The sequence below is a fragment of the Motacilla alba genome, chromosome Z (genome assembly GCF_015832195.1).
Source record: "Motacilla alba alba isolate MOTALB_02 chromosome Z, Motacilla_alba_V1.0_pri, whole genome shotgun sequence".
Taxonomy (NCBI): Eukaryota; Metazoa; Chordata; class Aves; order Passeriformes; family Motacillidae; genus Motacilla; species Motacilla alba.
The window spans coordinates 75102287-75127079 of NC_052046.1; the positions used below are offsets into that span (position 1 = coordinate 75102287).

Consider the following 24793-nt stretch of genomic DNA (forward strand, 5'->3'; position numbering starts at 1 on the left):
TGATTTGCACCCTACATATCATCATGACGATTTTTTTTTTTTTTGTGTGAGCTACCCCTACCTTCTGCAGATGAAAAAGCAGTGACACCTTTACTAGTTAGATTTGCCAGCAACTAGATTAAGCCCCATCCCAGTGATAACCCCACACAACATTTCTGCAAAGAAATGGAAGCTTGAGAGCCCACAGCTGGAACTGAAAGCCAGCTGAGCAAAGTGCCTCTCTGAACATGTGTTGTTAGGGTGTTGCAGCTTCCCTCAGAGGCACAGGTGACACCAACAGGGTTTGCTCCCTCAGGATGCTGCTGTTCTGGCACTGAGGAGCCAGAACAGCCAACACCGTGCAAGGAGCTTCAGGAAAACACCTGCACACAAACACAGGTCTGTGGGGCTCTGCTGCACCATTCCACATCAGAGCACAGGAGCACAAAGGGGAGCTGGTGCCAGAGTTTGCTGGTTTAACTCGTAACAAGCAATCCACACAGCCCACAGGGCCACAGCTCTGCGTACCTTCTGTGCCACCTTTGAGCCGCTGTCCCAAGATGGAAGAGGATTTTTCAGTTCCGAGCTCCTCCCAGTAACGCTGGGACACTTTTCTTTCTCCTGACAGCCATCCTCCCGGAGGGTGGTACACTGCTGGTTTGAATCACTGCAGAACTCCCTCAGCCTGCCCAGAGTTTCCAAACTGATACGGGACTTCTCACGCTTGTGAGATTCTTCTTCAGTAAAAAATTCACAACAAAAACATATTAGCAACTTATTTTCTGCAAGGGAACATCTGTTAGAAGAACATCAGTAAGCACAGACGCAACCATTTTGCTCCACGTCTCTCTTCCCTGTGTTCCCTCTCCTCTCCCACTGCAGTATTTCTGCCAGCCTGACAGAATCATGCACCTAAACAGCTTGGTCAACTTCCCCAGAAAAACAGTATTCCTCACTTGTGTGCTTCTCTCTATGTGGGAGGAGATGCAGCTTTACTTTTTGGACTGACAACAGCACAGTCATGAAGTCAGCTAAGAATACTGGGAATCAAGCAGATTTTCATTCAATACATTTCTCTAAGCAGACAGCATTGCCTCTTGAAGGGTGTACCAGAGATACTTCAAAGCATCACACCAACAAATTTAACACCGTTCCCACTCTGAAACTCAAGAGGCTAATTCCTTCTATTGCAACAAAATGAACTTTACATTTCATACCAGCATTAACTTATTAAACTCCCTGCTCAAAGCCAGATGCAACTCAGGCATTTCTGAGGCAACGGAGCAGCTGACAGTGAAAAACTTATTTACTGGCTGCCAGTGCTTGAAGGTTTGCTAGGAGTCAACTCACTTTTATCCTGAGTCTTCGGTGGGTTGCAGATCTCTTCCAGAGTAATCTGCCGTGCCTTGGTCTTCTTCTCACAGGGTTCACTGCTTTCAGTGGATGTGCTCCTTTTTGTGCCACATTTAGAAGCCTGAAACGTAAATTAAACTAATAGGTTCAGTTACCTTTTCTGTTTGCTGCTCTATAAGAGAGAACAAAGCAACTTCACAGCAAGTTAAGGCAAAATAGTCCAACCTCCCACCCCTGGTATTGCTGAAGGCCAGACTGGAGGAGCTTGGAGCATCCTGCTCCTTACATGTCTTTTGAAACATGCAGTTGGAACACTATGTAAACAGAAAATTCACCAATTTTGCTGTCTCATCATTGATCTTTTGCGAGAAGCTTGACTAAATATGAAGAAGTAACTTGCAAGTCCAACAAAACACAAGCACTTTGCAGAGAAGCACACAACAGGTGCTTTCAGCAGCTTGCATCCACATCGTGACCTCAGCTGGTTTAACCACGGAATTTCAATTTCCCTAGAACTGAGCAGGAACGCCAGCCTCACCAACTAAACCAAAAAACCTCCACACAACCACAGCCCACATGAGCAGCAGTTTTCAAGCCCACTGCGAAACACCACCAAATTAACACTAATTAGGAAGTTTACTCTGCAAGGGCAGAAAGATGTAATCACACCTTTCAAAATACACTTGGACCAAAGGCAACCAAAACAGCTGGCTTGAGTCACAGGCAAAAAAAGGGAACATCCAGCCAGAGCCAGAAGGGGCTGGAAACAGTAACTACAGGGAGAGTGGAAAATACAAACTCAGAGGGAAATCCAGCAGCAGAGACACAGCCACTTCTCCCCAGTGGTGACACGGGGAGGATCTGCATCACTGCAGGCTCTTTTGGCCTTGCACCCACCTGCACTCAGACCCTGAGGCACCTGAGCTCAGCACCTGGGGCAGGAGCACGGCTCACTGCATGCCAGAGCTGCCCAAAATTGGGATTGATTCCTCAGTGTCACTCTTGCTGATCAAGCCCCAGAGAACATCCTGACTTACGACAACCCTAACATACCCCACATTTTGCAAAACTGGAGGGCGCAGGGGTTCAACACTGCAGTGGAGCCCCAATGACATGGACCAACATCACCAAACCTGCGCCAAGCTCCAGCTCCGCTGAAACAGGCACATCCTGTATCACAGAATCCCAGGGGATGTGGGGCTGGAGGGCTCCTCTGGAGCTGCCCAGCCCAGGGTGCCTGGGCAGGGGCACAGCCCCGTGTCCAGCTGGGCTGGCATGTCTCACACAGGGACACTCCAGGCCCTCCCTGGGCAGCGCTCCAGGGCTCTGCCCCTCCATGCACACGAGCTCTCCCCGCTGCTGGCCTGCCACTCGCTGCCCTGGGCTCGCTGCCCACTGCTGCTGGCCCTGGCAGCGCCGAGCAGAGCCCGGCCCGTGCTCCGGCAGCCGCTGGAGATGCTGGCATGGATGGACGGGATCCCCCCTCAGCCTTCCCTTCTGCAGCCGGCCCAGGCCCGGCCCAGCACACGATGCTGCAGAGCCCAAACCCTCTCTGGAGCCTCTCCAGCAGCTCCGTGTCCTTCCTGCCAGGCTGCTCCCCGACTACCCGGGCCCACACAGACCGTACAGCCGGGGCCTGGGGTGGACACCGGGATGGACACCGGGATGGACACCGGGATGGACACCGGCACAGCGGGCCGTGCCCGCCCCGCCCCGCCCCGCGCACCGTGTAGCGGGGCCCGCTCTCGCCGCCGCTCGCCGCCGCCCCGAAGAACCTGCTGAGCACCGGCTGCCCCGCGGCCCCGCCGCCCCGCCGGCCCCGCGGCATGGCCGGGCCCCGCGCCGCGGCACCGCCTCCCGCCGGATGCGCCCGCTCGGCCCGCCCCGACCCGCCCCGGCACGGCACGGCACGGCGCCGGCCATGGCGCGCTCGCTCAACTCCATCGTGGCCGTCAGCCAGAACATGGGCATCGGCAAGGACGGGCGGCTGCCCTGGCCGCCGCTCAGGTACCGCGGCCCGGCGCCGCTGCGCCCCCCGCCCGCACTACAGCCCCCAGCGCGCCCCGCGCGGCCCCGCCGCCCCCGCCTGCTGCCGCGCGGCGCGGGGCGCGCTGGGAGCTGTAGTGTTTGAGGGGATGCTGTGTGAGGCGGGAAGGCGGCGGCGTGGCGGGAGCGCGGCTGTGGGGTTGTTTTTGGCGTGGGCTCTCTCTCTGTCGTGCCGTGGCCGCAGGTTGTCGTTCATGAGAACGCAGCTGTGGGAGAAAGGTCCCGTCTCGGCCAGGTAGTGGCTCAGCTCTGTGCCAACCGCCTCTCCCCGGCCTCCGGCAACACACCCATCACCAGTGGGGGTTTTTGGTTGAAATTAGAGAGCTTGCAAAAAGGAAAAAAAAATATGTATAAATTAGAGAACTTATTCTTAAGACACGTCGTAACGCAGTTCGTGCTTCCCCGGCAGGAATGAGTACAAGTACTTCCAGAGAATGACGAGCACGGCCCGCGTGGAAGGTAACGTGAGGGCTGTGTGGCGCCCAAACTCGCGCTCGGCCTTTCCCTGCCTTGGCCCCTTCCCTGCTGCCCTCACACGTCCCACCAGTACCTCAGCCCTTTCAATCGGTCGGGCGACACGAGGAAAGAAGATTAATCATGTTATAATAGGAAGCTTGACTAGGCCGTTATTCGAGCAGCAATCAATTTATTAATTAATGTGGTAAAGGATGAGCAAACAGCACTGGGTGCAGTGGGGGAAGGTTTTCCTCCACCTGCACCCCGATGGTTGGGGCTCACAGGTATTTCTAGGGGTGCACACACGCCTTCTCAGCAGTTTCTATTCCAAATTTTCAGGTCACAATTCTATACACTGTTGTGAGTTAGTTTTTCTCAGGATGTACCCCAGAAAGGAGTATCCCCAGATGGTGGGGTCCGACTTCCGAAAGAAGAAAGAGGTCTTCCAGCTGGTGCGGTCCAGACTCCAGATGTGGGCCCACCTTTTAATTGCAAAGACTATAAATCTCATAACAGTGATGTCCAGCTTCCCTTGGTCGAAGCTATCAATCCTTGGGTTGATGTTCATCTTCCTTTCTCAAGCTGCTTTTTACTGTTTTGCTAAGGTGTTGAGATAAGCATCTTTCCTTTACATATATTCTAAACTTATATTTTCAAAGCTCCTTACTACAAGCAACATTCTAAAATTATACTTCAAAAGGTTATTATTGCAAAGCTGTTCAAGGCTTAGCTACGTGCAGAAAGTTCCTGTCCAACAGCAACATCCTTAAAGCTTTAATTCAGATGCTATAGAGGTTAATTGCAAACAAAGGACAGGTTCAAAGGCCTTCTTCCATGCTTTACTCCCTCAGTAAATTTTTTAGAATTCGTCCTTTAACTGTCCCACGATCAGTTTCCACACATCTCACAATCACAGGCACACACGCTGCCTGTGTGTACCTGACACCAAACACAGCTATTGTATCTCACAATCAGATATTTCAGAGGAGATGCATATTGCTCCTCTTAGGGAGAAATTTTCAAGTCCTTCTTTCATCTGAGGAATGAAAAACTTCATCTAAAGTTTACCTAACAAAAGCTACACACGAAACTCCTAGTTACAACGGGAAGGTTTTCACAGGCTGCTTACTTAGCAGAGGTGGTTTGTTTTCTGCAGGCTGCGTTAGCTTATCTAACTTGTTTGCTGTGGCTCAGCCTTGGCCATTCGGTCCACCCCTCTGACCCTTGTGACAGTAATTCTGCTTTTTTTCTGAGTTTTCTGAGTGCCGAGCCAAATCCATGCACCAGAAAGTCCAAACCATAGAGCAGAAATACTGCAGTTGATTGTCAACAGGGTCACTTTTTTCATGGTTTGTGTAGGGGGTTTTTTTTGTGCTGTTAAAATTCACTTTTTTTTTGGTAAAAACTCACTTCTGGTCAGCTTAATAAATTCCCATGTTTTGATTAGGTGCCCTACTCCATTTTCTGCCCTGAAGTTGCGTTTTGATTAGGTGACTTGTTCAAATTTCCTGATTTGAATGTCTGTTCCATAATCCACAAGGAATGTCTAATCTCATTTTGAAACAAAAAAAACACTTTACATGTGTTTAGACGACCTGATTCAGCCCTTTGCAGCCCTGCATATACTAAAAAAGGACAAAGCACAACTGGCAGTTGTAAGCCTTTTTTAGATGTCTGCAAGTTGCATCTTACCTGGCAGGAATAAGCTGTGAGCAAGAAAAAAGGTGTTTGGAATATAATTACAAAGAAACATCTTGCTCTGTCCTGCCTGCAGATCTTTTGATAAGCTGTGATCTCAGATGCTAGGCAGGTACAGTGCTTCATAACCAGACTTCCCAATGGATTATGCTGCCGTAAATCGCCACACCAGGGATGTCACCTTTGCCTCTGTCGTGTCTCAGCCTGGAAACACCATGGAGAGAGTGACCATGATGGCATGGTGGTTTTTTTTTCTCTGATAACTCCCTTTCCTCATAAGGAGGAATATTCCTTTCCTTAGCAGATTTACATATGAGAGGTAATCAGGTTGTGAATGCTTGGCTTTGGTCAGAAATTATGTTTATGTGTGAATGTTAGGGTGTGACTGACCACCCGTAGCACTTTGGCTTTAAATTTAACTGGTTCTTCTCCTAGAAATTATTGTGGGTTTGTGTTTTATTTGATTTATATAATTGTTGTGGGCCTGAGCTCGTGCTTTTGCTAGCTGCTGCAGAGGGGCTTGGAAAGGCAGGGGAGGTCCATCAGTGTCTCTAAATAATTCAAACCGATTCTCTCTTGCTCAGGTAAACAGAATGCAGTGATAATGGGTAAAAAAACCTGGTTCTCCATCCCTGAGAAGAACCGTCCCTTAAGGGACAGGATTAATATTGTGCTCAGCAGGGAGCTCAAGTAAGTATGATAAATAAGGGCTCTGTGAAACAAATAAAAACCTGCACCAAAAAATGGAGTGACAGCATACAATAGTTCCGAATGTAGCATTTTTGATACCTGTTCAGAAGGCTGCTGTTGGTTTCTGCTGTTGGTTCTGAGTGTTATGACTACTTTCATCTCAATTTTTAACTTTTTAAAATTCATTCACAAGGTAATTGTCATGCCTTTGCATCGTGAGTACTACTTCTGGCCCTACTCACAAACCATTTGACAGTTTTCAGTAGTGTTTCTGACTCATGTATTTAACTGTTTTTCTAGTTCCTGCTTACACTGGTGGCCCAAAGTCCTTTTTTTGAAGTTCATTTCTATTAGGATTTGTGGATGAACTGTCCTTTTCAGGAACTCACTTCTTGAATGCATCACCCGCAGTCAGGAAAATATTTTTAAGTACAGATGTCCATTTGTAGTGCTTTATTGCTTTGCAGGATGTTGGTGGATTTGCAGGTGGTTATGTGAGAGTGTTGGCTTTTCTACTGGTTTTGTTCTGAAATTGAACTCAAAATCTGCATTTTATTTCTGGATTTTCTGTATTTAGTGATCTGTGTTTAATTTATAATTTCTAATTTATTGTAATATTGTATAATTTATTATAATTTTAATTTATAGTTTATTGTGTCTTTATCTTATAGCTGTGTAAATTTCCCAGTTACACTTTTTCAGAAACGTGCTGTGAAATTCCAGATTCTTAATTTATAATGCCTCCTAAATTACAGTTTAGCTGTGATCTGTTGAACAATCCTAGTCAGATGAGACTTCTGACATAATTTAGCAGTAGCAGGCACTTCAAAATAATTAACTGACGTGCAGCATGTAGTTATTTGTCAATTCAGCAAAGCACATTTTGTGTCTAGATTGGGTTGATGATCATGATGAGTTCTCCTTGATTTATTTAGTAACAGAGCCTTGCTTTTTCTAGGGAAGCCCCGAAAGGAGCACATTACCTTTCCAAAAGCCTGGATGATGCTCTAGCTCTTTTGGATTCCCCGGAGTTAAAAAGCAAAGTCGACATGGTTTGGATCGTGGGAGGCACTTCAGTGTACAAGGTACATTTAGCCTCCTCCTAAATCACTCATTTTCTGTGATGGGGTGAGGGTGGAGTTCCTGTTACTGCTGCTTCAGGGGGTGCTTTCCCCCCACATCACCAGCAAACCGCAGTGGTTGCAGCAGGGCAGGTCTCAGAGAGTAGGAGCTTAACTCTCAAGCTCAGAACTCCTGCCTGGAAACTGAACGTTGCTCTTGCCATTGGGCCAGTGTCACGCTGTTGTTGTGCTTCTGAGAGCTTTTCATAAAGACCTAAATTGCTGGATTCTTCAGAAAAAGCCCATGTTGTTACGTTTATTTTGCTGAGCCCATGTTTTTGTGTTTATTTTACTGAGATTGCTGGCTGACCCTGCACATGGTGTGAAAAGAAAAAAAAAAAAAAAGGACAAGTGCTCCAGCGTGTTTAGCCAGAGTATGACACTTTGTACATGTAAATGGGGAAGAAAATAGGATTTAGAGAGAGATGACAGGTCGTGGTGTCAGCAATAACAGGAGATAACCACACAACAAAAGGTCGCAGTCGCTCTGCTTTCCCACCCAGCAGTGTTCCTACTGCTCCCTCTCCCTGGGTCAAGAACTGTAAAGCAAATTCTGTTTAACAGTGAAAGGAGCAGTGCTGCTGTCCTGTAGTCAAAACAAGCATGCTGGGAGACACTCTGCAGTTGTTGCTGGGCGTATCTCAGACTTGAGATGCGTGATGACAGTGCCATAGTGCACCTGCTGGGAACTCGGGGCTGATGCTGTGCCCTGTGCACGGGGTAGGAAAGTGCATTTTTCTGGTACTTCTTGCCTTTACACTTTGTGCTTTTCATTAATTTCTCCTCTGCGTCTGAGGAAATGCATCTTTCACAGTAAAAGCAGTGAAGTAGTTAGAGATTGCTGGGATTGTAAGACGATGAGGTGCGTATGAAACAACACTGTCAGGTCCTTGTGGTGAAGTCCACCATGTGTTCCCTGTGAGAAAGCATTCAGCCTGTCGTCAGATGCTATCCTACAGACAAATGTCCTTGGCTCTCTGCCATGACAGTGCCTGTGCCATGCAGAGGCTTTCTGGAGAGGGCTTCTCCTCACAGGGGGCAGAGCCAGAGCCAGCAGCAGCATTTGCCCCTTCCCTGCCACAGGCTCAGCTGTAAAGAGTTGTTGCTTCTGCTTCTTCCAAGAGCATCTGTCTTGGAGGCTTGTGATATTTGGAAGAAAGTAATGCCTTTTTTTAGACCATTAATCACATGATAAATTGGCAGTTTTGATCGAGAATAAATTGGAATGTACTATTTGTACTGATCAGTACAGGGGAATGTGTGAAGTAATAGGAGACCTGGCTACCCTGGACTTGGACAAGCTTTGAGAGAGATGGGAATGTCCACTGTGGAGAAGAGAAGGTTCCAGGGAGAGCTCAGAGCCCCTTCCACTGTCTAAAGGGGCTCCAGGAGAGCTGCAGAGGGACTGGGGACAAGGATGGAGGGACAGCACACAGGGAATGGCTCCCACTGCCAGGGGGCAGGGCTGGATGGGAGATTGGGAATTGGGAATTGTCCCTGGCAGGGTGGGCAGGGGCTGGGATGGAATTCCCAGAGCAGCTGGGGCTGCCCCTGGATCCCTGGCAGTGCCCCAGGCCAGGCTGGACACTGGGGCTGGAGCACCTGGGGCAGTGGGAGGTGTCCCTGCCCATGGAACAAGATGAGCTTTAAGGTTCTGTCCAACCCAAACCCTTTTGTGGTTCTAAAATTTTAGCTGTTTCCTCCCTTTCAATCATCTGCTCAAGACGTTTCAAAGGAAAGTGTAATTAAATTAGGGAGAAATCTGACCATTTTATACAGATTCCTGCACTCCATCTACCTTTGTGATGTTAACTGAAAGGGTTTTACATGCATGTCTTCCAAGACTACAGGTAATATTTTTAGTGCCTGTATTAAAGAAGCACAGAGGATTTTAGAGTAATATTTCCATTATACTATGTAGAAATATGTGGGAAACAAAGTAGCAATTGGTAATTGAAGCGAATAATTTTTTTGAGTAGTTGTAGGTATTTGGTTTTAAAGCATTATTTTGATTTCACTAGTTTGTGTGGCTCAAAGGTTGAGATCTGATTTTGTTCATTAATACAGGCCTGTGCTTGTCTGTAGAAAGACCTACCCCATTTTGATTATTCAGGCTGTTACAGGACCCTCTTACAGGAAACCAAGTCTGTTTATACTTTCTACTGTCAGACAGAAAGGATGTCCACCTGAGAGTTCCCTGCTGCCCTTTCAGACCAGGGGAAGCACGTGCAGGTGGCAGATGTGCAGGTTCCCAGTGGGATCTGCCTCCAGGCCCTCTGCTGTGGTTTTCTGTGTGTCCCTGTCGTGCTGTGTGCAGGGAGCATGGTGTGTGCAGGCTGATTGCTCTGCGGGCTGCTGGCCCCTTGAGGCACAGTGGTTTTCCACTGGGATCACGACAGAGTGGAACCACAGGCAGCCTGTCAGGGGCTGCTGTGGGTGTCAGGGGGAGAGGGAAGATGTGGGGATCCTTGGGACTCAGCTGCTGTGCCCAGGTTGGTCTGTGTTCCTGGGCACAGTCTGGTGACATTCCATTGGAGTGGGATTCCGGGGAGTAGGAAGCAGACACAGGATGCATGGGATGTGAGGGTGTCTGTCAGAAGCTGCAACAGTAGCTTTGCCATTGCCAGACAGCGCCTCCAGGGCCCCCATTTTTTTCACACAGTGGCTTTTTGTCCTGTGGACACTTTTAACACAGCTCCTAGCCTTAGCACCATATCATCAGTTAATCACTTTGCCTTGAGCTCCACCGTGATCAGGGCTGCTGCCACCAAGCTCTGGGAACAATCCTGCAAGCCTCTTTCTGTGGATGGTGTGAGCAGGGAGTGTGCCATGACCTTCCAGGCCTTTGCTGGTTTGTGTTCCCCCCACCCCGGGCAGTGCCCTGGGCTGTTCAGGATGGCTGGGCAGCTGCCCTGCTGTGCCCTCTGCTTGGCCCCAGTGCTGGAGCACCAGCCAGAGCTGCCCTCGGCCAGGGAGCTGGGCCAAGGGACAGCAGCTGCCCTGCTGTCTGAGTTTGGGACATAGGTGTGCACTCGGTCTCGGGTACAGCTGGCTGCAGTGCCTTGTCCAGCCTTTAGGAACTGATACTTGCTGTGGGGTTCACAGAGGTCCCAGGATGAGAGGAGAGGTGAGAATCGTGACTGTGTGACAGAAGGCTGATTTATTATGTTATGATATATATTATATTAAAATGCTATATTAAAACAATACTAGAGGAGCAGAGAGAAAGGATCCATCAGAAGGCTGGGCAGGAACAGAAAGGAATGAATAACAAAGGCTGTGACTGAGCAGAGTCTGAGCCAGCTGCATCCTTGATTGGCCATTAATTAGAAACACCTCCATGGACCAGCCCCAGGTGCACCTGCTGCACCCCACAGCAGCAGGGAGTTCTTGGTTACATTCCATTCCTGAGGCTGCTCAGCTTCTCAGGAGAAGAGAATCCTGGAAAAAGGATTGTCATAAACGTGTCGTGGTGACAGGTGCAAGCCAAGGTGCTGCATCATGTGCTCCAGGATGGTATTTTGGGTCAGGATGCTGCCTGCCAGCAGTGGGATGGAGGCAGGGGTTTGCTGCTGTTCACATCCTTTTCCTCCTCCAACTGCAGAAGAGCGAGGGCCAAGTCTGTGACCGTTTATAGGGACACAGAGCATCCCTGTGTTGGTTCTGGCCACCTGTCCCACTGCCCCTTGGTTCTCTAGGACACAGTTCTCTCCAGGGCGTGGGAGGATTGGCATCAGCTGCCTCAGGCCCTCTGCAGGCTGTGGTGGCCATCCAAGCCCTCATGTAGGTCATGCTGAGGCTGTGCTCACACAGTCTAGGAAACTGACCTGACCTCTGCAACAGGGGAAGGGGGAGCACTGGGGACAGGGAGAGGCTGGGTGGAGTGTTGGTATTGGCAGGTGAGAGCAGGAAGGATTGAAAACAGCTCCATCAGTTCAGTGAGGGTTCAGAAAAACTCATGTGGGTGTCATTGTCTTGAATTTGACTGGACACTGATCCCTCATCAGGTTTATCATCTCCTAATCTAGCCACAGGGCAGGAGCAATGCCCCCAGAGAAGCTTTTGGGCTTCTGACAGCACAGGATTACCAGGTAAATATGCTTGAACACTAGTGCAATGCCATCTGGATCCCCTGTGCACTGTTCTGGGTCTCATGAGCTGCAGGAGGAGCTGGGGTTGCTGTTGTTTGCCTGGATGAGGAAGGAGGAGCCCAGCAGTGGGTTACAGCAGTTATGAAGCTGTTACCCATCATGGCAGGCACTCTGGGGTTTTATGTGAGCACTTCATGTTTGGAGGGCTGTCTGCTGGCTTGTGAGTGCTTCTTGTGTGCTGGGGGCTTGTGGTGCTGGCTCACTCTGTGGTGCTGGCCCTGGAGTCCCTCGCAGCTGTTAGAGCTCATCAGCACTGGAGCACAGCTTCTGGCTCTGTTTCATCCCCAAGAAATTTCATTCATGGCTATCAAAGCTGCTGCCACGTTTAGCTCAAGCATGGTGAGAGGGGAGAGCTGGAAGAATCATTAACAGTTGGGCTCCGTGGTCTTGGAAGTCTCTTCCAACCGTAGTCATTCTACAATTCTGTGATTTGAAAGCCAGGTTTCTGTTCTGCGTTCTGTTCTGTTCCCAGTTCTGCTGCACCTGTGTGGACATATTGTCTCTTGAGAGGTTCAGGTCTTGGCCTTGACTCTGAAAATTAGTGCTCTCTGCACATCCTGGGGGGGTCAGAGGCCCACAGAAGGCTTTAGGCTGGAAAGGGTTTAAAGGCTCCTGTCATTCCAAACCTCTTGTCATGGACTGGGATGTCTTCCACTAGACCAGGTTACTCTGAGTCCACTCAGTATAAATTGTATCAGTCTCTTTTAGCTACATTTAATCTGTGTGGTGTAGATGGGTCAAAAACAACATTGAGGTTTTACTACGAATAGGACCTGTAAGTCCATCACATCCTTAAATATTAAATAGGATGTTAAAGAAACCAAACAAAACCAACAGCAGCAAAAACACACACATACAAATCCACAAAAACCAATAGACCCAGGTGTGAACTTCCTTAAGTGTATGGTATAGTTTAATGATGTGTGGGGGGAGTATGTCAGCATTCCACCAGCTCAGCTCTGTGCCTCCTCTAATTTCTCTTCAGTCCCAAAAAAATGGTGAAACCAATGGAGTGGGCTGGTCAGGGCAAGACTGAATTGCATATCAGTGAGGACCTGCTTTATTCCTCGTGGAAAGGACAGCATTGTGACAAAACTCCTTTGCCCCCCTGCCATGTCCTCAGCAGTATTTCACTGAGGCGGTGTCAGAGTCCAGGCCTCCCTGAGCAGGCTCCTTTGGAGGCTCCACCTGTGGAACACCTGGTGTTTGATACAGAATTTACTCTCTGAAGTTGCCTGTGGAGAGCAGGGGGGAGCAGGTGTTTGCAAGGGAACAGGGGCTGTCCCCATGGGCAGTAATTGCAGTGGCAGGGCTCAGGGTGGAGGGACAGCTCCGTGGGGCAGGGTCTGGCCCCATGGCCACAAGCAGGCACAGCCTGGGGGTGACCAGGCAGGGCTGTGGGCACAGGCTGAGGCTGGGTCAGGATGGCAGCCAGCGGCTGGTCTAAGTGTGTGCTGGAATCCCAGAGTGGGGGAAAGTTGCCCTGAGCAGGGCAGAGCAAGTGGAAAAGCATGTTAGCCCTTGCCCCTTGTGCTCACTGCCAGGCACAGCTGCTGAGGAGCAGTATGTGGCCTGAAACCAGCCTGAGCCTGTTGCTCTTCCCCAAGCTCTTTTCTCTTTGCTGTTTACTGGTCATGGGCCACCTACACACACAGGCCCCCAGAGCCAGTCTGGCAAACTGAGGAAGCATCTGCACTTCTTCTGTGCATGTGGGGACAGTCACACAGCTGGCTGGTTCATCCATTCATCCATCATAATGAAACCATTTCCCTGGAACAGAGGTCACCAGCTGGTCTCCCTGGGATTAAATTTAACTTTCTTTGCACTGCCTGTGGTCAGTCCCTCCCTGTGCTCCTCCCTGGCCTGTTGTGGTAGTAGAGAGTTCTTGATAAAAGCTGAATTCCCCGCAGGGTTGGATAGGAAGTTGATTTGTTCTTCTACTACAAAGCAGGAGTTTCTCTGTTTACAGAGCACTTGTTTTTATTTGCGAAGCAGATTATTATTCTGTCATTTTGCAAGTGTGACTCTTCTTACCTCCCTGTCCCTAAACAAAGAAAAATACTAGTATTTGTGTACAAACTGGATGGACGCCAGTTCAGTGCTGTTCGATGCTTGTGTGCTGTGACTTGCCTCTTTCATTTCTAACTGTTCTCTAGTAGAGCAGCTTTTCTACAAATTAGCCTCTCAGCAGTGGCTAATTAATTTTATTGGATTCCATTTGTTATTACTTGGTTCCTGTGCTTGTTGAAGTAGTACCTAATAGCCTGCTGCATGGTGAGTCACCTTCCACAAAAAGCACTGCTCGTTGCCAGTTTAAGCGAAAGAGAGGAACAGCTGCAAGCTTTTCAGAAATGTATTCTAACCAGCCCTAGTGCAGCTTTTCATGGGTTATTTTAATGCCCACAAGGTCTGGAAGAGCTGCCATTTTTTGATCTTTGAACAAAGTGTCTATTCGTAACTCCTGAATTTGTTGGTGAAAACCCCACCTAACAAACATTATCTTAGAACATTTTCATCCAAGGAGCTTGGAAATGTAAAAGCTTTCAGCACGTGTTACCGTTTTGCCACAGTCCAGAGGTCCAACTTTGAAGTTAAACTACGGGGTAGATTTATATCTGGAATTCCAGAAAACTACATCACAAATCCCTAGCAGTGATATTAAGCATCAGAACAAATTACCTTGAGGTGTGGGCATCTCTCACCACTCAAACCTTCCTGTCTCCCGAAGAGGTGTGATTCAGAAATTGCTTGTTGCTGCTGGGCCTACTGTTCCTTTCTTCTCACAGGGCTATTCAAATTTGGTTCTTAACTTCTGTCAGATACCCCAGGCTCTGAGAATAGGTATTGCTGCCACTTACCAGGTGGAACTGACACAGGGTGAAATTATCCCTTTAGAAAGTGCTCTTCAGCAGAGTCTAAAAGAGGAGATTCAGAGTGTAATTTTCACGGCTTTGCTAAAAGCCTGTGATACATAAAATTGTGACAGAGTTTGTGTTGTTTCTAAAGGCAGCAATGGAGAAGCCAATTCATCATCGATTGTTTGTGACAAGAATTTTGAAAGAATTTGAAAGTGACACATTTTTTCCAGAAATTGACCATAAAGACTACAAGCTTCTAACAGAGTAAGTACCAAAATTCGTATCAGGCTTGTCTCCAGAGTAACCTAATTTGAATGTTTTAAGGCTCATACTAAGGCCGTGTTGGTTTGAGTTTGAGGTGAATTTTTCCCCAGAATCATACTTCACTTACATCCTGGATTGGCACCACACCCTGCACAGATTTTCTTGGAACTTGCTGTGTTCCTCACCTTTCCTATGATCTTCACAGTAAAGAATTGTCTGTGTCAGTTTGCTGCAAAAGTAGCTTTTTCTTATTGTTTCCTGGTTTAGAATTATTCATGTATTTACTAAGCTTTGTAACTCTCAGTGTGTTGTTAGTAAATAGTACTTGGCCTCTGAAAGTCTTTGATAAATTGCCAAAGACAACTGAAATGGACTTGAGTGGAGAGGCTTGAGCTTTGTGTATTTCTAATGTTGTTCCTTCCCTCTTGAGAAAATTACTTCTTCCTAACAAACACAGTAGGAAAAGGTGTACAAAAACTTACAGTTTCTGCCATTCACTGTGGTTTCTTCTATATTATCCTTGTCATATTCCAGTTGTGCTTTTATGTCCTCTCCAACAAGATAACATCCAACAGGCACTGAGGAGCAGCAAAAATTCAGACACCTGCCTCAAAACCAGGGAGGACCAGACCTGTTTTCCTCCTGCTGCTCCTGTTTTGGCTCCCAGCTGGTTACAGAGCAGCAATGGAAGAAACAGAAAGTGTGAGGAGTGAAAGTCTCCTCGGGGGGCACAGGAATGGATTAGCAGGGCTCTGAGGGAGGATAGGCAGGGGCAGGGAAGAGGGATGCAGGACAGACAAGGTGGGTGGGGAGGATGAGTCACCTTCTCCAGCTCCAATATATTGTGAGCTACTCTGTGCTCATTGGAGTGTCCTGAGATCTGACCCAACGCTCCCTCTCGGCTGTTCCCAGCTATACGTTGTTGTTGGCCAATGTACTGAAATGAGCAGTGGTGTTAGAACATGATTTTGTAAAATAACAGGTAATTTCCTCACTGAAGTGGAAACCTGACGATGCCAGACACTACCAAATAAATTTAAAATGTATCTCTCCCTCAAAGTCAGTATTACTCATACAGAATCCTCCTTCTTTTGCGGGGAGATGAAAAGATTTTTGAAAGTGTCTATTAATAAGAAGTGGTTTAGAAAACCTGGAATATAGAGGAACTCTTTCTATGGTAGCAGTCACCTGTTTAGTAATCTCTTGCAGACTTGTAAAAAGCCTTGTCCTTGGCATTTCCTCTAAACCAACTTAGGAAAAGCAAGGCAAGGGAAAAAAAACAAAGTGTTCCATAATCTCTTCTTCCTTGGCTGACATTTGGAATAACATATTGAAGACTTTAATAAAAAATGTTGGGTATTTCTTTAAGCCAAAAATAGGGGTGTTGTTTTGTGTCAGAGTATGCTTTCTTGATCTAAAAGATGTGCATATAAATCATGGGTAGTAGTTAATATGAGTCCTAAAAACGGTGTACCTGTTCTAAAAGACAGTGTTTTCATATTTCTTTCTCCAAACGACTTGCTCTTCTAGTTGATTGGATAAATTACAGGTGGATCATAATGATATCCTTACCTGCTTGTTGGCTTTTGCTTTTTTCCTCTCCTCTCTCCCTAGGTACCCAGGTGTCCCTGCTGATATCCAGGAAGAGAATGGGATCCAGTACAAATTCGAAGTGTATGAAAAAACTGTCACGGCACAATAAGGGAGGCATTTTGTACTTCTGGCTAAGGGCAGGTATTTTAAACCATGAAGTTTTACTGAGTGTAAAGATACATTAAAGTTTTGAAGGAAATCATGCCTGATGGTAAAATACCTCAGTAGTGGATGGTTCCAGAAACCACACCCCACACTTTGAAGGTACACCCTGCAGAAGGGGGGTCTGAGCAATTCCACAACAAAGTCTGCAGGAGACCTTGCACTGATCTTAGAATCCATGGCAGCATCCCTGACAATTCTTCAGATGAGGAAAGGCATTAGACTGTGTCAGAGCTTTTCTGCTGAAACAAAGGGTTTTAGTGTCTCTCTCCTTGTTCAAAACGTGCAGCACTGAGAAAGCACCAGTCCTCCCCAGTTTGGCTGGGGTGTTGTGCACATTTATAACAGCCTGTATTGGTGCAGGGGTAAAGGCAAGCAAGCTCAGCAGGGCAAGGGGGATCAGGAAGTCTCACGCAGCAGTTGAGGGGTGCACTGATCCAGGACCTGCCACTCCAGGGTGCATCCCACGGGATCACCAGTCCTGCTGCAGAGCCTGCTCCAGGTGGGCTCCTCTCCCTGTGGGGCCACAGGTGCTGCCAGGAGCCTGCAGCTGCAGCAGGAGCTGCCCACAGGACCACAGCCTCCCTCCTGCACCTTTGTGCGCTCCTCAGGGCTCCCCGTGGGCTGGGGGGAATCTGAGCTGCTGCTGCCTGACCTGCCTGCAGGGCTCTTCTCCCCTCTCCTCACAGCACCTCAGCCCAGCTGTTGTTCCCCATGGGTTTTTCCCCACCTCCTTAACTGCTGTCCCAAAGCTGCCCGTGTCCCTGGTGGGCTCAGCCCTGGCTCTGCCCTGGAGCCAGTGGCATTGGCCCCACGGGACACGGGGGAAGCTCCCAGCAACTTCTCACAGAAGCCCCCCCTGCAGCCCCCCTGCTCCCCCCCACACCTGGCCTCACAAACCCAGCAAAATCTGGCAAAGAAGCTGTACTATTTCCCTAGGTTCACAGCTTTGTGCAAGCTTTGCTGCTCTCATGAAAAGTCACTGTGTCAGTTTGACTGCAGCCACTTTGAGGTGGAAGAAAATATACATTGATTTCTTTAAAGTCTGTGTTCCTATGCTCCTGCCAAGCATTATCAGTAGAGATGCAGTTTGTTTATCAGTGTGATTTTGAATAATCTGTGTGACAAATTCAGATTATAAGCAACAGTGGAGTAATTCTGTTTCATCTTCAAATACTAGATATAGTTAAATACAAAAATACTAAAAATATCAAATAAACTGGTATAACTTACACTGATATTCCCTTAGAATATCAGCTAAGAGCACCCCTTGAATTTCCCATGGCACCTTACTACAACACCTAGCTGATAGAAAACATATTTGTTGTAGCACCTGCTCTGAGTTGTCTCAGTTTTCTCTGTGTTTCCTTTGAAACTGTAAGAACTTCCCTCTATTGATCTTCTTGTTCCATGTGTGCTGATGTTACATCAATCGATAAAAACAAGTTTATGCTTACATAATGCTGCAAGAAGTCTCCGGAGTTTTAAATTGACAGCACATTGTTGAAGGGGGAGGAGAAAGACTGCTACCAGGGAGATGTCATTTGTTTTTTTTAAATACAAGTCACGGTGACCCTGGCAAGAGAATAACCTCCCAAAAGTGTTTAAAACATACCTGTTATAGGTCAGTGTTGAAAGCTCTGACAGTTTGCAAAGTACTGTGTTTTAGGACAGCTGACATTTATTAAAAGTGGGAGAAAAGACTTCCTGCAATGTTGGCTGAGGCCAACATACACTAGAAACTTTGTGCCTAAGTGCAGAGATAGGGTTCACTGAGGCCACGATGTTTTGTAGCATCATTTCAGTTTCAAAGAACTTTTAACTTGGGTGCAAAAACAAGCCTGCTGAGAACATAAGTGGTTGCTCTTGATTCTTTGTGGACTCACTCAGTCCTCTCCAGATTTAACTATGTCCTTTGTCAGATACAACAACAAATTAAGTTAATTGACGTTTCGTGGAAATGCGAACTTCTGTCTCCTGCTTGAAACTTTTCAGAACATAATGCTGTTCCTTCAGTGTGGCTCTCTGCCACACAGATCCATTTTTGTTTGGTGTGGTTTTCCGTAGAAGCACTGCATTGGGACAGCACCTTTTGTACCACAGCTTCACAGTATACACAGCCCCACCAAGAATTAGGAGAATGCATTTGGCTGCAGTGAAGCTGAACCCAAAATCATGTTCGCCCCACGGACAGACAGCCCGGGCACCACTCTCCAGCCACCCCAAAGGCTACAGGCTTGCTGCCTCAGGATGGGTGGGCAAAAGGGTGAGAGCCTGTGTGCTCAGCAAGCACATGCAGACTGTTTGCTCTCGGGTGTGTTGTGAGGGTGCTTACCTGGCCCCTGTTGCTTGCCCACGTTAAAAGTAAGTCTCTCACACTGTGGCTTGAAGAGGAAAAAAAAAAACAAACCTGTGTTCCAAATGCGTCTTCCCCATGTTTTGTTTACTCCTGTACCTCATTGATGAGTGATTCCTTGAAAAGCCATAGATTCTCATTATGTCCAGTACAGGGGGAAATGTCATGTTTTTACCCAGTTCCATGCAGCTAAGTGCAATGAGCAGCATCACGAGTGACAGTGTAATTACCAATCACCAAGAAAAGTCTATACAGGTATAATTTAATCCCCCTCATTCATGCTTTACTGGGAACAAACTGTTCCAAACATATTAAAATTTTAATTTTCAAAGATATTACTAGATTTAACGAGATAGCCAAAACTAGAGGGTTTGCATAAAAAGTGAAAAACAAACATAAATGTTTTTATTGCTTGTCTATTACTCATTATCTCTTACCTGACAGTGGACAGCGATTTCCATTTGGCTGTAGAAAGCTTATGTTTTCAGTAGTGTTAGAGCCACAGTGTATTCAAGGTCAGAGCTGGGAACATTCCAACAACAAATCTCTACCACGGACAGCAATCCGTGGAAAAGAAAGGTACACTCTGAAAAATAAGTTAGCTAATTTAGCAAATAAAATACTATTAGTATTTATACAGAAGAGCAGGGGAAAAACAGGAAGGGGAGAATGGCAATGATTATCTTATTCAGGTTATTTGAGGAGAGCACTGGTAGCACTTGACATGACATCTTAATGGGGAACAGACAATTTGTGTTGACTTCATCAGACGACAGCTAATTTGCCGAGGACTTAAACCTAAACGCAAACTTAGCCTGAGTAGTTAAAAAGTTATGCTAGCAGAAGAAGGTGGGAGCAGGCAGGGGCAGCAGCTGACTTGGGGGAAGGATTGTTCCTTAATCAGGACAGAAAATTAGGTGAGCACAGGTGACAGATGAGGCGACAAAGCCTGGTGGAGTACAAAACTGGGAGATGCCTCTCTTGTTATTCAGGTGTGCCTTAGCTGTCTCTGCTTGCCCTGGAGGGCTGTAGGAATAAAGCCAACCAATTTAGGGTAAGGCTGGCTGAAAAATCTGAAGAGCCAGGTCCTGAAACCGAGGAGTGGAAGAGGAGAAAGAGAGCTGAGAAGAGGAAATTGATGTTTCTTAGAAGGATACATGGTTTATCGAGTTAGTTTGCCCTGTAGCTATAATTACTAAGAAAACACTTTAAGAGCGCTACGGGGGTTTAGCACCTTGAAGATGCTGTGGCAAAGAATGTCATTAGAGAGGGATTTTCAGGATTTGGGCGTTGGTGTGCCTGCCTTTGTCGGGCAGGCAGAAATCCTCAGCTGGAGCTGCTACCCGGAGGTGCCTGCTCTACACCCGGGGAGCAAGAATCCCATCCCAGAGCCTCCCGTGCCCAGGGGCGGTCGCTGAGCCCAGCCCAGTGCTCTCCTGCGTCCCTCGGTTCTGGGACTGCGTGAGGGAAACTTGCTCTTTTCCCTGCCTTCACTTGTTTTCAGCTGGCTCTGGGGTGATCCTGGGTTATTCTACCCTCTGCTCTCTGCAGATCGTTGTGTGTTCTTTCTGTGACATCAAAGCAAAATTCATACAAGAAGCGTTTTGTTAGATTAATTGACGTGGCTGGAAAAAGAATAGGTGAGCTCTTAAGCAGAGGTCCGTTCTGATTACATTTTCAGAACTTTTTTTCGAGTGACTTGGACAATGGCTTACATTGCAAAAGTTGTCTGTTCATCTCCAATTAAATTGCATGAGTTGAAGTAGATAATGTTTTCTCATACATCTTGTTTTGCTCTTTTTATCATTTGATGGTTTAGCTACAGCTTTTGTATATCATCTTCAGTCCTTGAGCTGTAGTCCTGGCCATTCTGTTCCTTATCTCTTCAGTTGTCCCATTGGATTGAAAATTTACAGAAATTTAGAGAATTGGGCTGATCAAGAGAACCAGGTATTTCAGATGCCTCTTAAGTATGTGCTTATTTCTGATTAAGTGGTAGTGAAGTGTTTCTCTTGAAATTGGGCCATATATTTGCCTAAGTAAACAAAGCTGTAGGCATGAAAATAAATATTTTGTTAAGTGATAAAAAAAAAAAAAAAGAAAAGTAAATGCAAGCTGAGAATAAACAGAACCTGAGAGGGCAAAAAATGAATGCTACACCATTACCTATGGAGCCCCAAATCCATCTCTTTTCCTTTCTCGAGCAGTTCAGTTTAACAAGTTCCTAACGCCGAGCAGAGTCTTCTTCAGTAAGCAAGCCATTATTCAAAGCCATAAAATCATTTATAAATTACGTAAATTATTAAATTGAGATGGACACTTGCATGAAAACAGAACATTTTGATGCTCAGGCTTCCTCCAAAGGCAGTTTTCCACACAAAACCCTGCTGGGAACACTCACATTGGTTTCGGACAGCTGTCCCAGTGGATGGATTACCAGCCCTTCACTGGAGATCCCTGCTTCACCTCAATAACTTAAAATGGATTGGGCCACTGAATTGCACTGAAGCTTGTTCAGTTGTACTAAGGAGCACTTTAGAAGCGTTTAGTCTTTTTAGTTCTGTATCTGTAGCTCATTGAACATGTCCAAAAAAGCTCCTGGAAAAAAAAAAAAAGAGCTGGGGAAAAAGCTTCATTTTCACAAGAGCACTTTTAATCACTACACCTCCTCTATGTTAGGTTTTGCTCAAAAAGGTTAAAATTTAGATCTGGTCCTAGGTGGAAAACCTCATTAATGTAACATATCTTAAGTTTAGAAAGATTTACTGTTTCCTAATTAATTTTAAATCTTTTTTTTCCTCATACCTGTTCAATTGTTTATCATGTTGGAAGGCAACCCATTGGACTGGAGTTCTTTACTCATGGAGTATTTTTGTGCGTATTGCTATTTCAGCCAGTCAAAATTGATTTCTTTAGTCTTGGCTCTCATGAAATTATGGTTATCTTTCCAATGGAATCATGTAAATTCTGTTCCTTTTGTTGCAGACCAGTTTCACCTCTTTTCTGCACAATTCACTATATTTTTTTCGTAGTATGTAATTCAGATTCTTTCAGAAACTGCTCTAGACATAAAAGTACAGCCAATGTCCTGCTGCAATCTAAACAACAATTTGTAAACACATGTGTGAGAAAGATTCTGCTCTAAGGATGTTCACAGACTGTGGGAGCTGGCAAAAGATGGTTATCCCCTGAGCCTGCTGATTTATAGCAGCCAGGGAGGCAGCACTTGAATTGTGCAGCATTGCAAAGGCTTGTGCCCGTGGAAGGAGACATTTATTGCAATATATTCTCTAAAGCTGTTAGAGGGAGCCCTGCTTCCGTCACCAGCCACAATTATTCCTGCAAGTGTCACAAGTGCAGTTCCCACACACACTCAGTTTTTTAATCGAAGTACTTGGCAGTAAACCACCAAACACTTCAGGGAGATTATTTATCCAGGCAGAAAGCTCCATGTCCTAAATAGCTAATCAAAGCATGCGTGACGGAAACCAGGAGATACCTGGGCACTGGCATGATCTGCCTGGAGGCAAGGGGTCACACCACAGCCTGGTGGGCCCACGGAGGAGCAGAGACGGTGCAGTGCCTCCAAATTGCCTGGGAAACAAACCAATAACATAACAAGGCACTTCTCTGGATGTTACGCTGCACGCATGGGGTTTTTGTGAGACACTTCATAGACTCCTAATTCCTTCTGTTTGGTTTTGGTCATTATTTTTGAAGCACAAAACATAGCACTCCACTTCTCTCTTAGACCTCTCGACTGATGTCTCTACATCATCTACCATAATCCCCTTTCAAGAATTTGAACAAGCAAGCAGCTGTGCCTGTTACATTTTAGAGATATATTTTTAAGAACACTGTTGTTTACAACATGAGCGCGTTCCCCTCAGCAAACAGTTCTACTACAGTAAACATCTGCCTCTGCACCCAATGGTTTAGAATGTATTGAAGTGTTTAATGTATTTATTTTTATGATATACCAAATTAGTGTGTCATAAAAATGGGTTTAGGGTTTGGGGTTGTTTTCAGTCATCCCAACTAAACCAAGTTAATTAGGCTTCTGTATTTTTTCCATTCATTCACCACTTTGGAAATAATTCCCTGCATCAATACATAATAAAGTAACTGAATTACTGGAACGACTTATGTTACATTATATCATGTTCAATAATTTACACGGCAATGAATTAATATATAAACAATTACATATCTAAGCAATCATGGCTCCTTCCCTTGAATGATGGTGTAGGCTGAGGCTGGCCAGTACCAAACAGACACACAGAGTGTTTACAATTTCTCATGGGAAGCAAAATGCAAAACTAGGGCAGGGGGTGAGGATGTCAGATCAAATTTAACTATTTCCATTCCTTTCCTTTCTTTTATCTTCCTGCGAACAAACGGGAGCAGCTGCCCTAGCTGATTTGCAGGGTCCCCAAGGACGCAGGAAAGGCCTGACTGTGGCTGATGACACTTGGGCCCCACAGGTGTGCCTGCACTGCCCGGTGCCAAGCTGGGCTTTCAGCTCTGAGCCTGCCTTCCCAAAGCTTCCTGGGCTCCAGGCCTGCAGTCCAGTGCTGGGCCTCCTGCAACTTGCTGGCAACTGGCGTCCAGAAAACTAAATATGTGATGGTCCTAGCTGCCTGCCCACATTTGGGCACAGTTTATTGAGAATCACCCACCTGGGGCCATGCTGAGATCTCAGAAACGGAATTAGGTCGTGGCCTTGAGGAACAGCACCCCGAGGGCTGAGCTCCTCCTGAGCCAAGTGACAGTCTGCTCCCAGGATCTGGTGCTGGCTGATGAGCAAGTCCAAGTGGAGGAACATTCTCCTTGTTGAACATTCAGAGAAAGCTGCCAAGCAGGATTGCAATCCAGACAGAACGTTACTATGACTAGCACTGTGACCCTACAAACATTGGTCCTGACGTTGTGACCCTACAAACATTGGCCCTAAGTGAGTCCTTCCCTGAGCTGGGGGGCATTTCCCACAGGGATGAACCTGTACGGGGATCGTGCACACCTGAGCAGGCTCTGGCTCCGTGAGTGTGTGACTGTGAATGTGCCACAGCAAACGGAGCAGGAATGTTGCTCTCTGACACCTAAATGTACTAGATCCGTAAGTCAGGCCTGTGAGTTACTGTCATGCTTCTAGTAAATTCTACAGAGGCCTTTGTTAAATTCTTTAAATTAGGCTATTAGCACTGCCACTTCGTGTAAGTGCTGTTAAAATCTTTAGGCCTAAAGCTTTGGTCGAGTCTGAGGCTACGTTTTGCAGGGAGGTCCCCTCTGAACCCTGTAACTCAGTGACAGGCTCTCCCGCATGCCTTTGCATCCTCACCCTTTCCCATTCTTACTCTTTCTCCTGTCCTCAGCCTCCACCTAGATCACTTTCATTTGACTGTAATTTTAGATTGATTATTCTAGATTTTGATCTCTGGGCTTGAGCTGTGAGTAGTAGAGTGAAGCATGTCAATGGGCTTTGTTGCACTTTCACTTTTATGTTAAACCTGATTTGGCAATACCTTTTCCAGTGATTCTTTGAGCAACCTCAAACATCCATTTGTGACAAACAGTTTTTATTAATGGAAATTATTATTAGAATTCGGCCACCATGGATCTTTCTCCTGGTACATATCCAGGTGGCCCAACTGTCAGGGAAGTACAGGAGAGGGTTATCAAAATGTGTGATAAACAAATATGCCATGTGCATATGCAAACATCCTCTGTGTTTTCTAATAAAATTTGTGCTTCATAGATGTGTTGCCTGCTCTGGCTTTCCACTCTCCTTCACTTTTAGCAGGAACTTCTTGATACCAGTAGTTGTTTTTCTATCCAACCAAGAGTATCCATGGTGATGTTTATAAGGAAAAAATCTAATTATCTTCATAAAAGTGTTCTTCCTAGAGCTGGTTTGATACGCGGGTTTTTTTGGGGGGTTTTTTTTGGTCAATGATTCATGTTGGCTATCAAGCTCAACAGCACAATGCGGGCAAGGATGGAAGGAGGAATAAGAAAGGGGACATTTAGAGCTGCAAGAACTACAGAAGTGGTACTGTTTCAGCAGCA

The 24793-nt window shown here is 46.6% G+C and overlaps 2 protein-coding genes across 4 annotated transcripts in view; one reads left to right on the forward strand and one right to left on the reverse strand.

Moving 5' to 3' along the window:
- The window catches only part of MSH3 (mutS homolog 3), a 100495-nt gene extending 97325 nt beyond the window's left edge, over positions 1-3170 (reverse strand). For 2 of the 3 annotated variants that reach the window (XM_038125455.1, XM_038125457.1), the window contains exons 1-3: positions 3059-3170; positions 1330-1453; positions 508-716 (exon numbers count right to left, since the gene is read on the reverse strand). In XM_038125455.1, coding sequence (XP_037981383.1) covers positions 508-716; positions 1330-1453; positions 3059-3160 — 435 coding nt within the window. In that variant the 5' untranslated portion in view covers positions 3161-3170. The remainder of the gene's footprint in view (positions 1-507; positions 717-1329; positions 1454-3058) is intronic. The other variant, XM_038125454.1, reaches the window with a different exon arrangement.
- Positions 3168-16408, forward strand: DHFR (dihydrofolate reductase). Its single transcript, XM_038125468.1, has 6 exons — positions 3168-3339; positions 3788-3837; positions 6117-6222; positions 7181-7307; positions 14501-14616; positions 16231-16408. The coding sequence occupies exons 1-6, from the start codon at positions 3197-3199 to the stop codon at positions 16316-16318; spliced, it is 630 nt and encodes a 209-aa protein (XP_037981396.1). The 5' UTR covers positions 3168-3196; the 3' UTR covers positions 16319-16408.
- The last annotated feature ends 8385 nt before the right edge of the window (positions 16409-24793 follow it).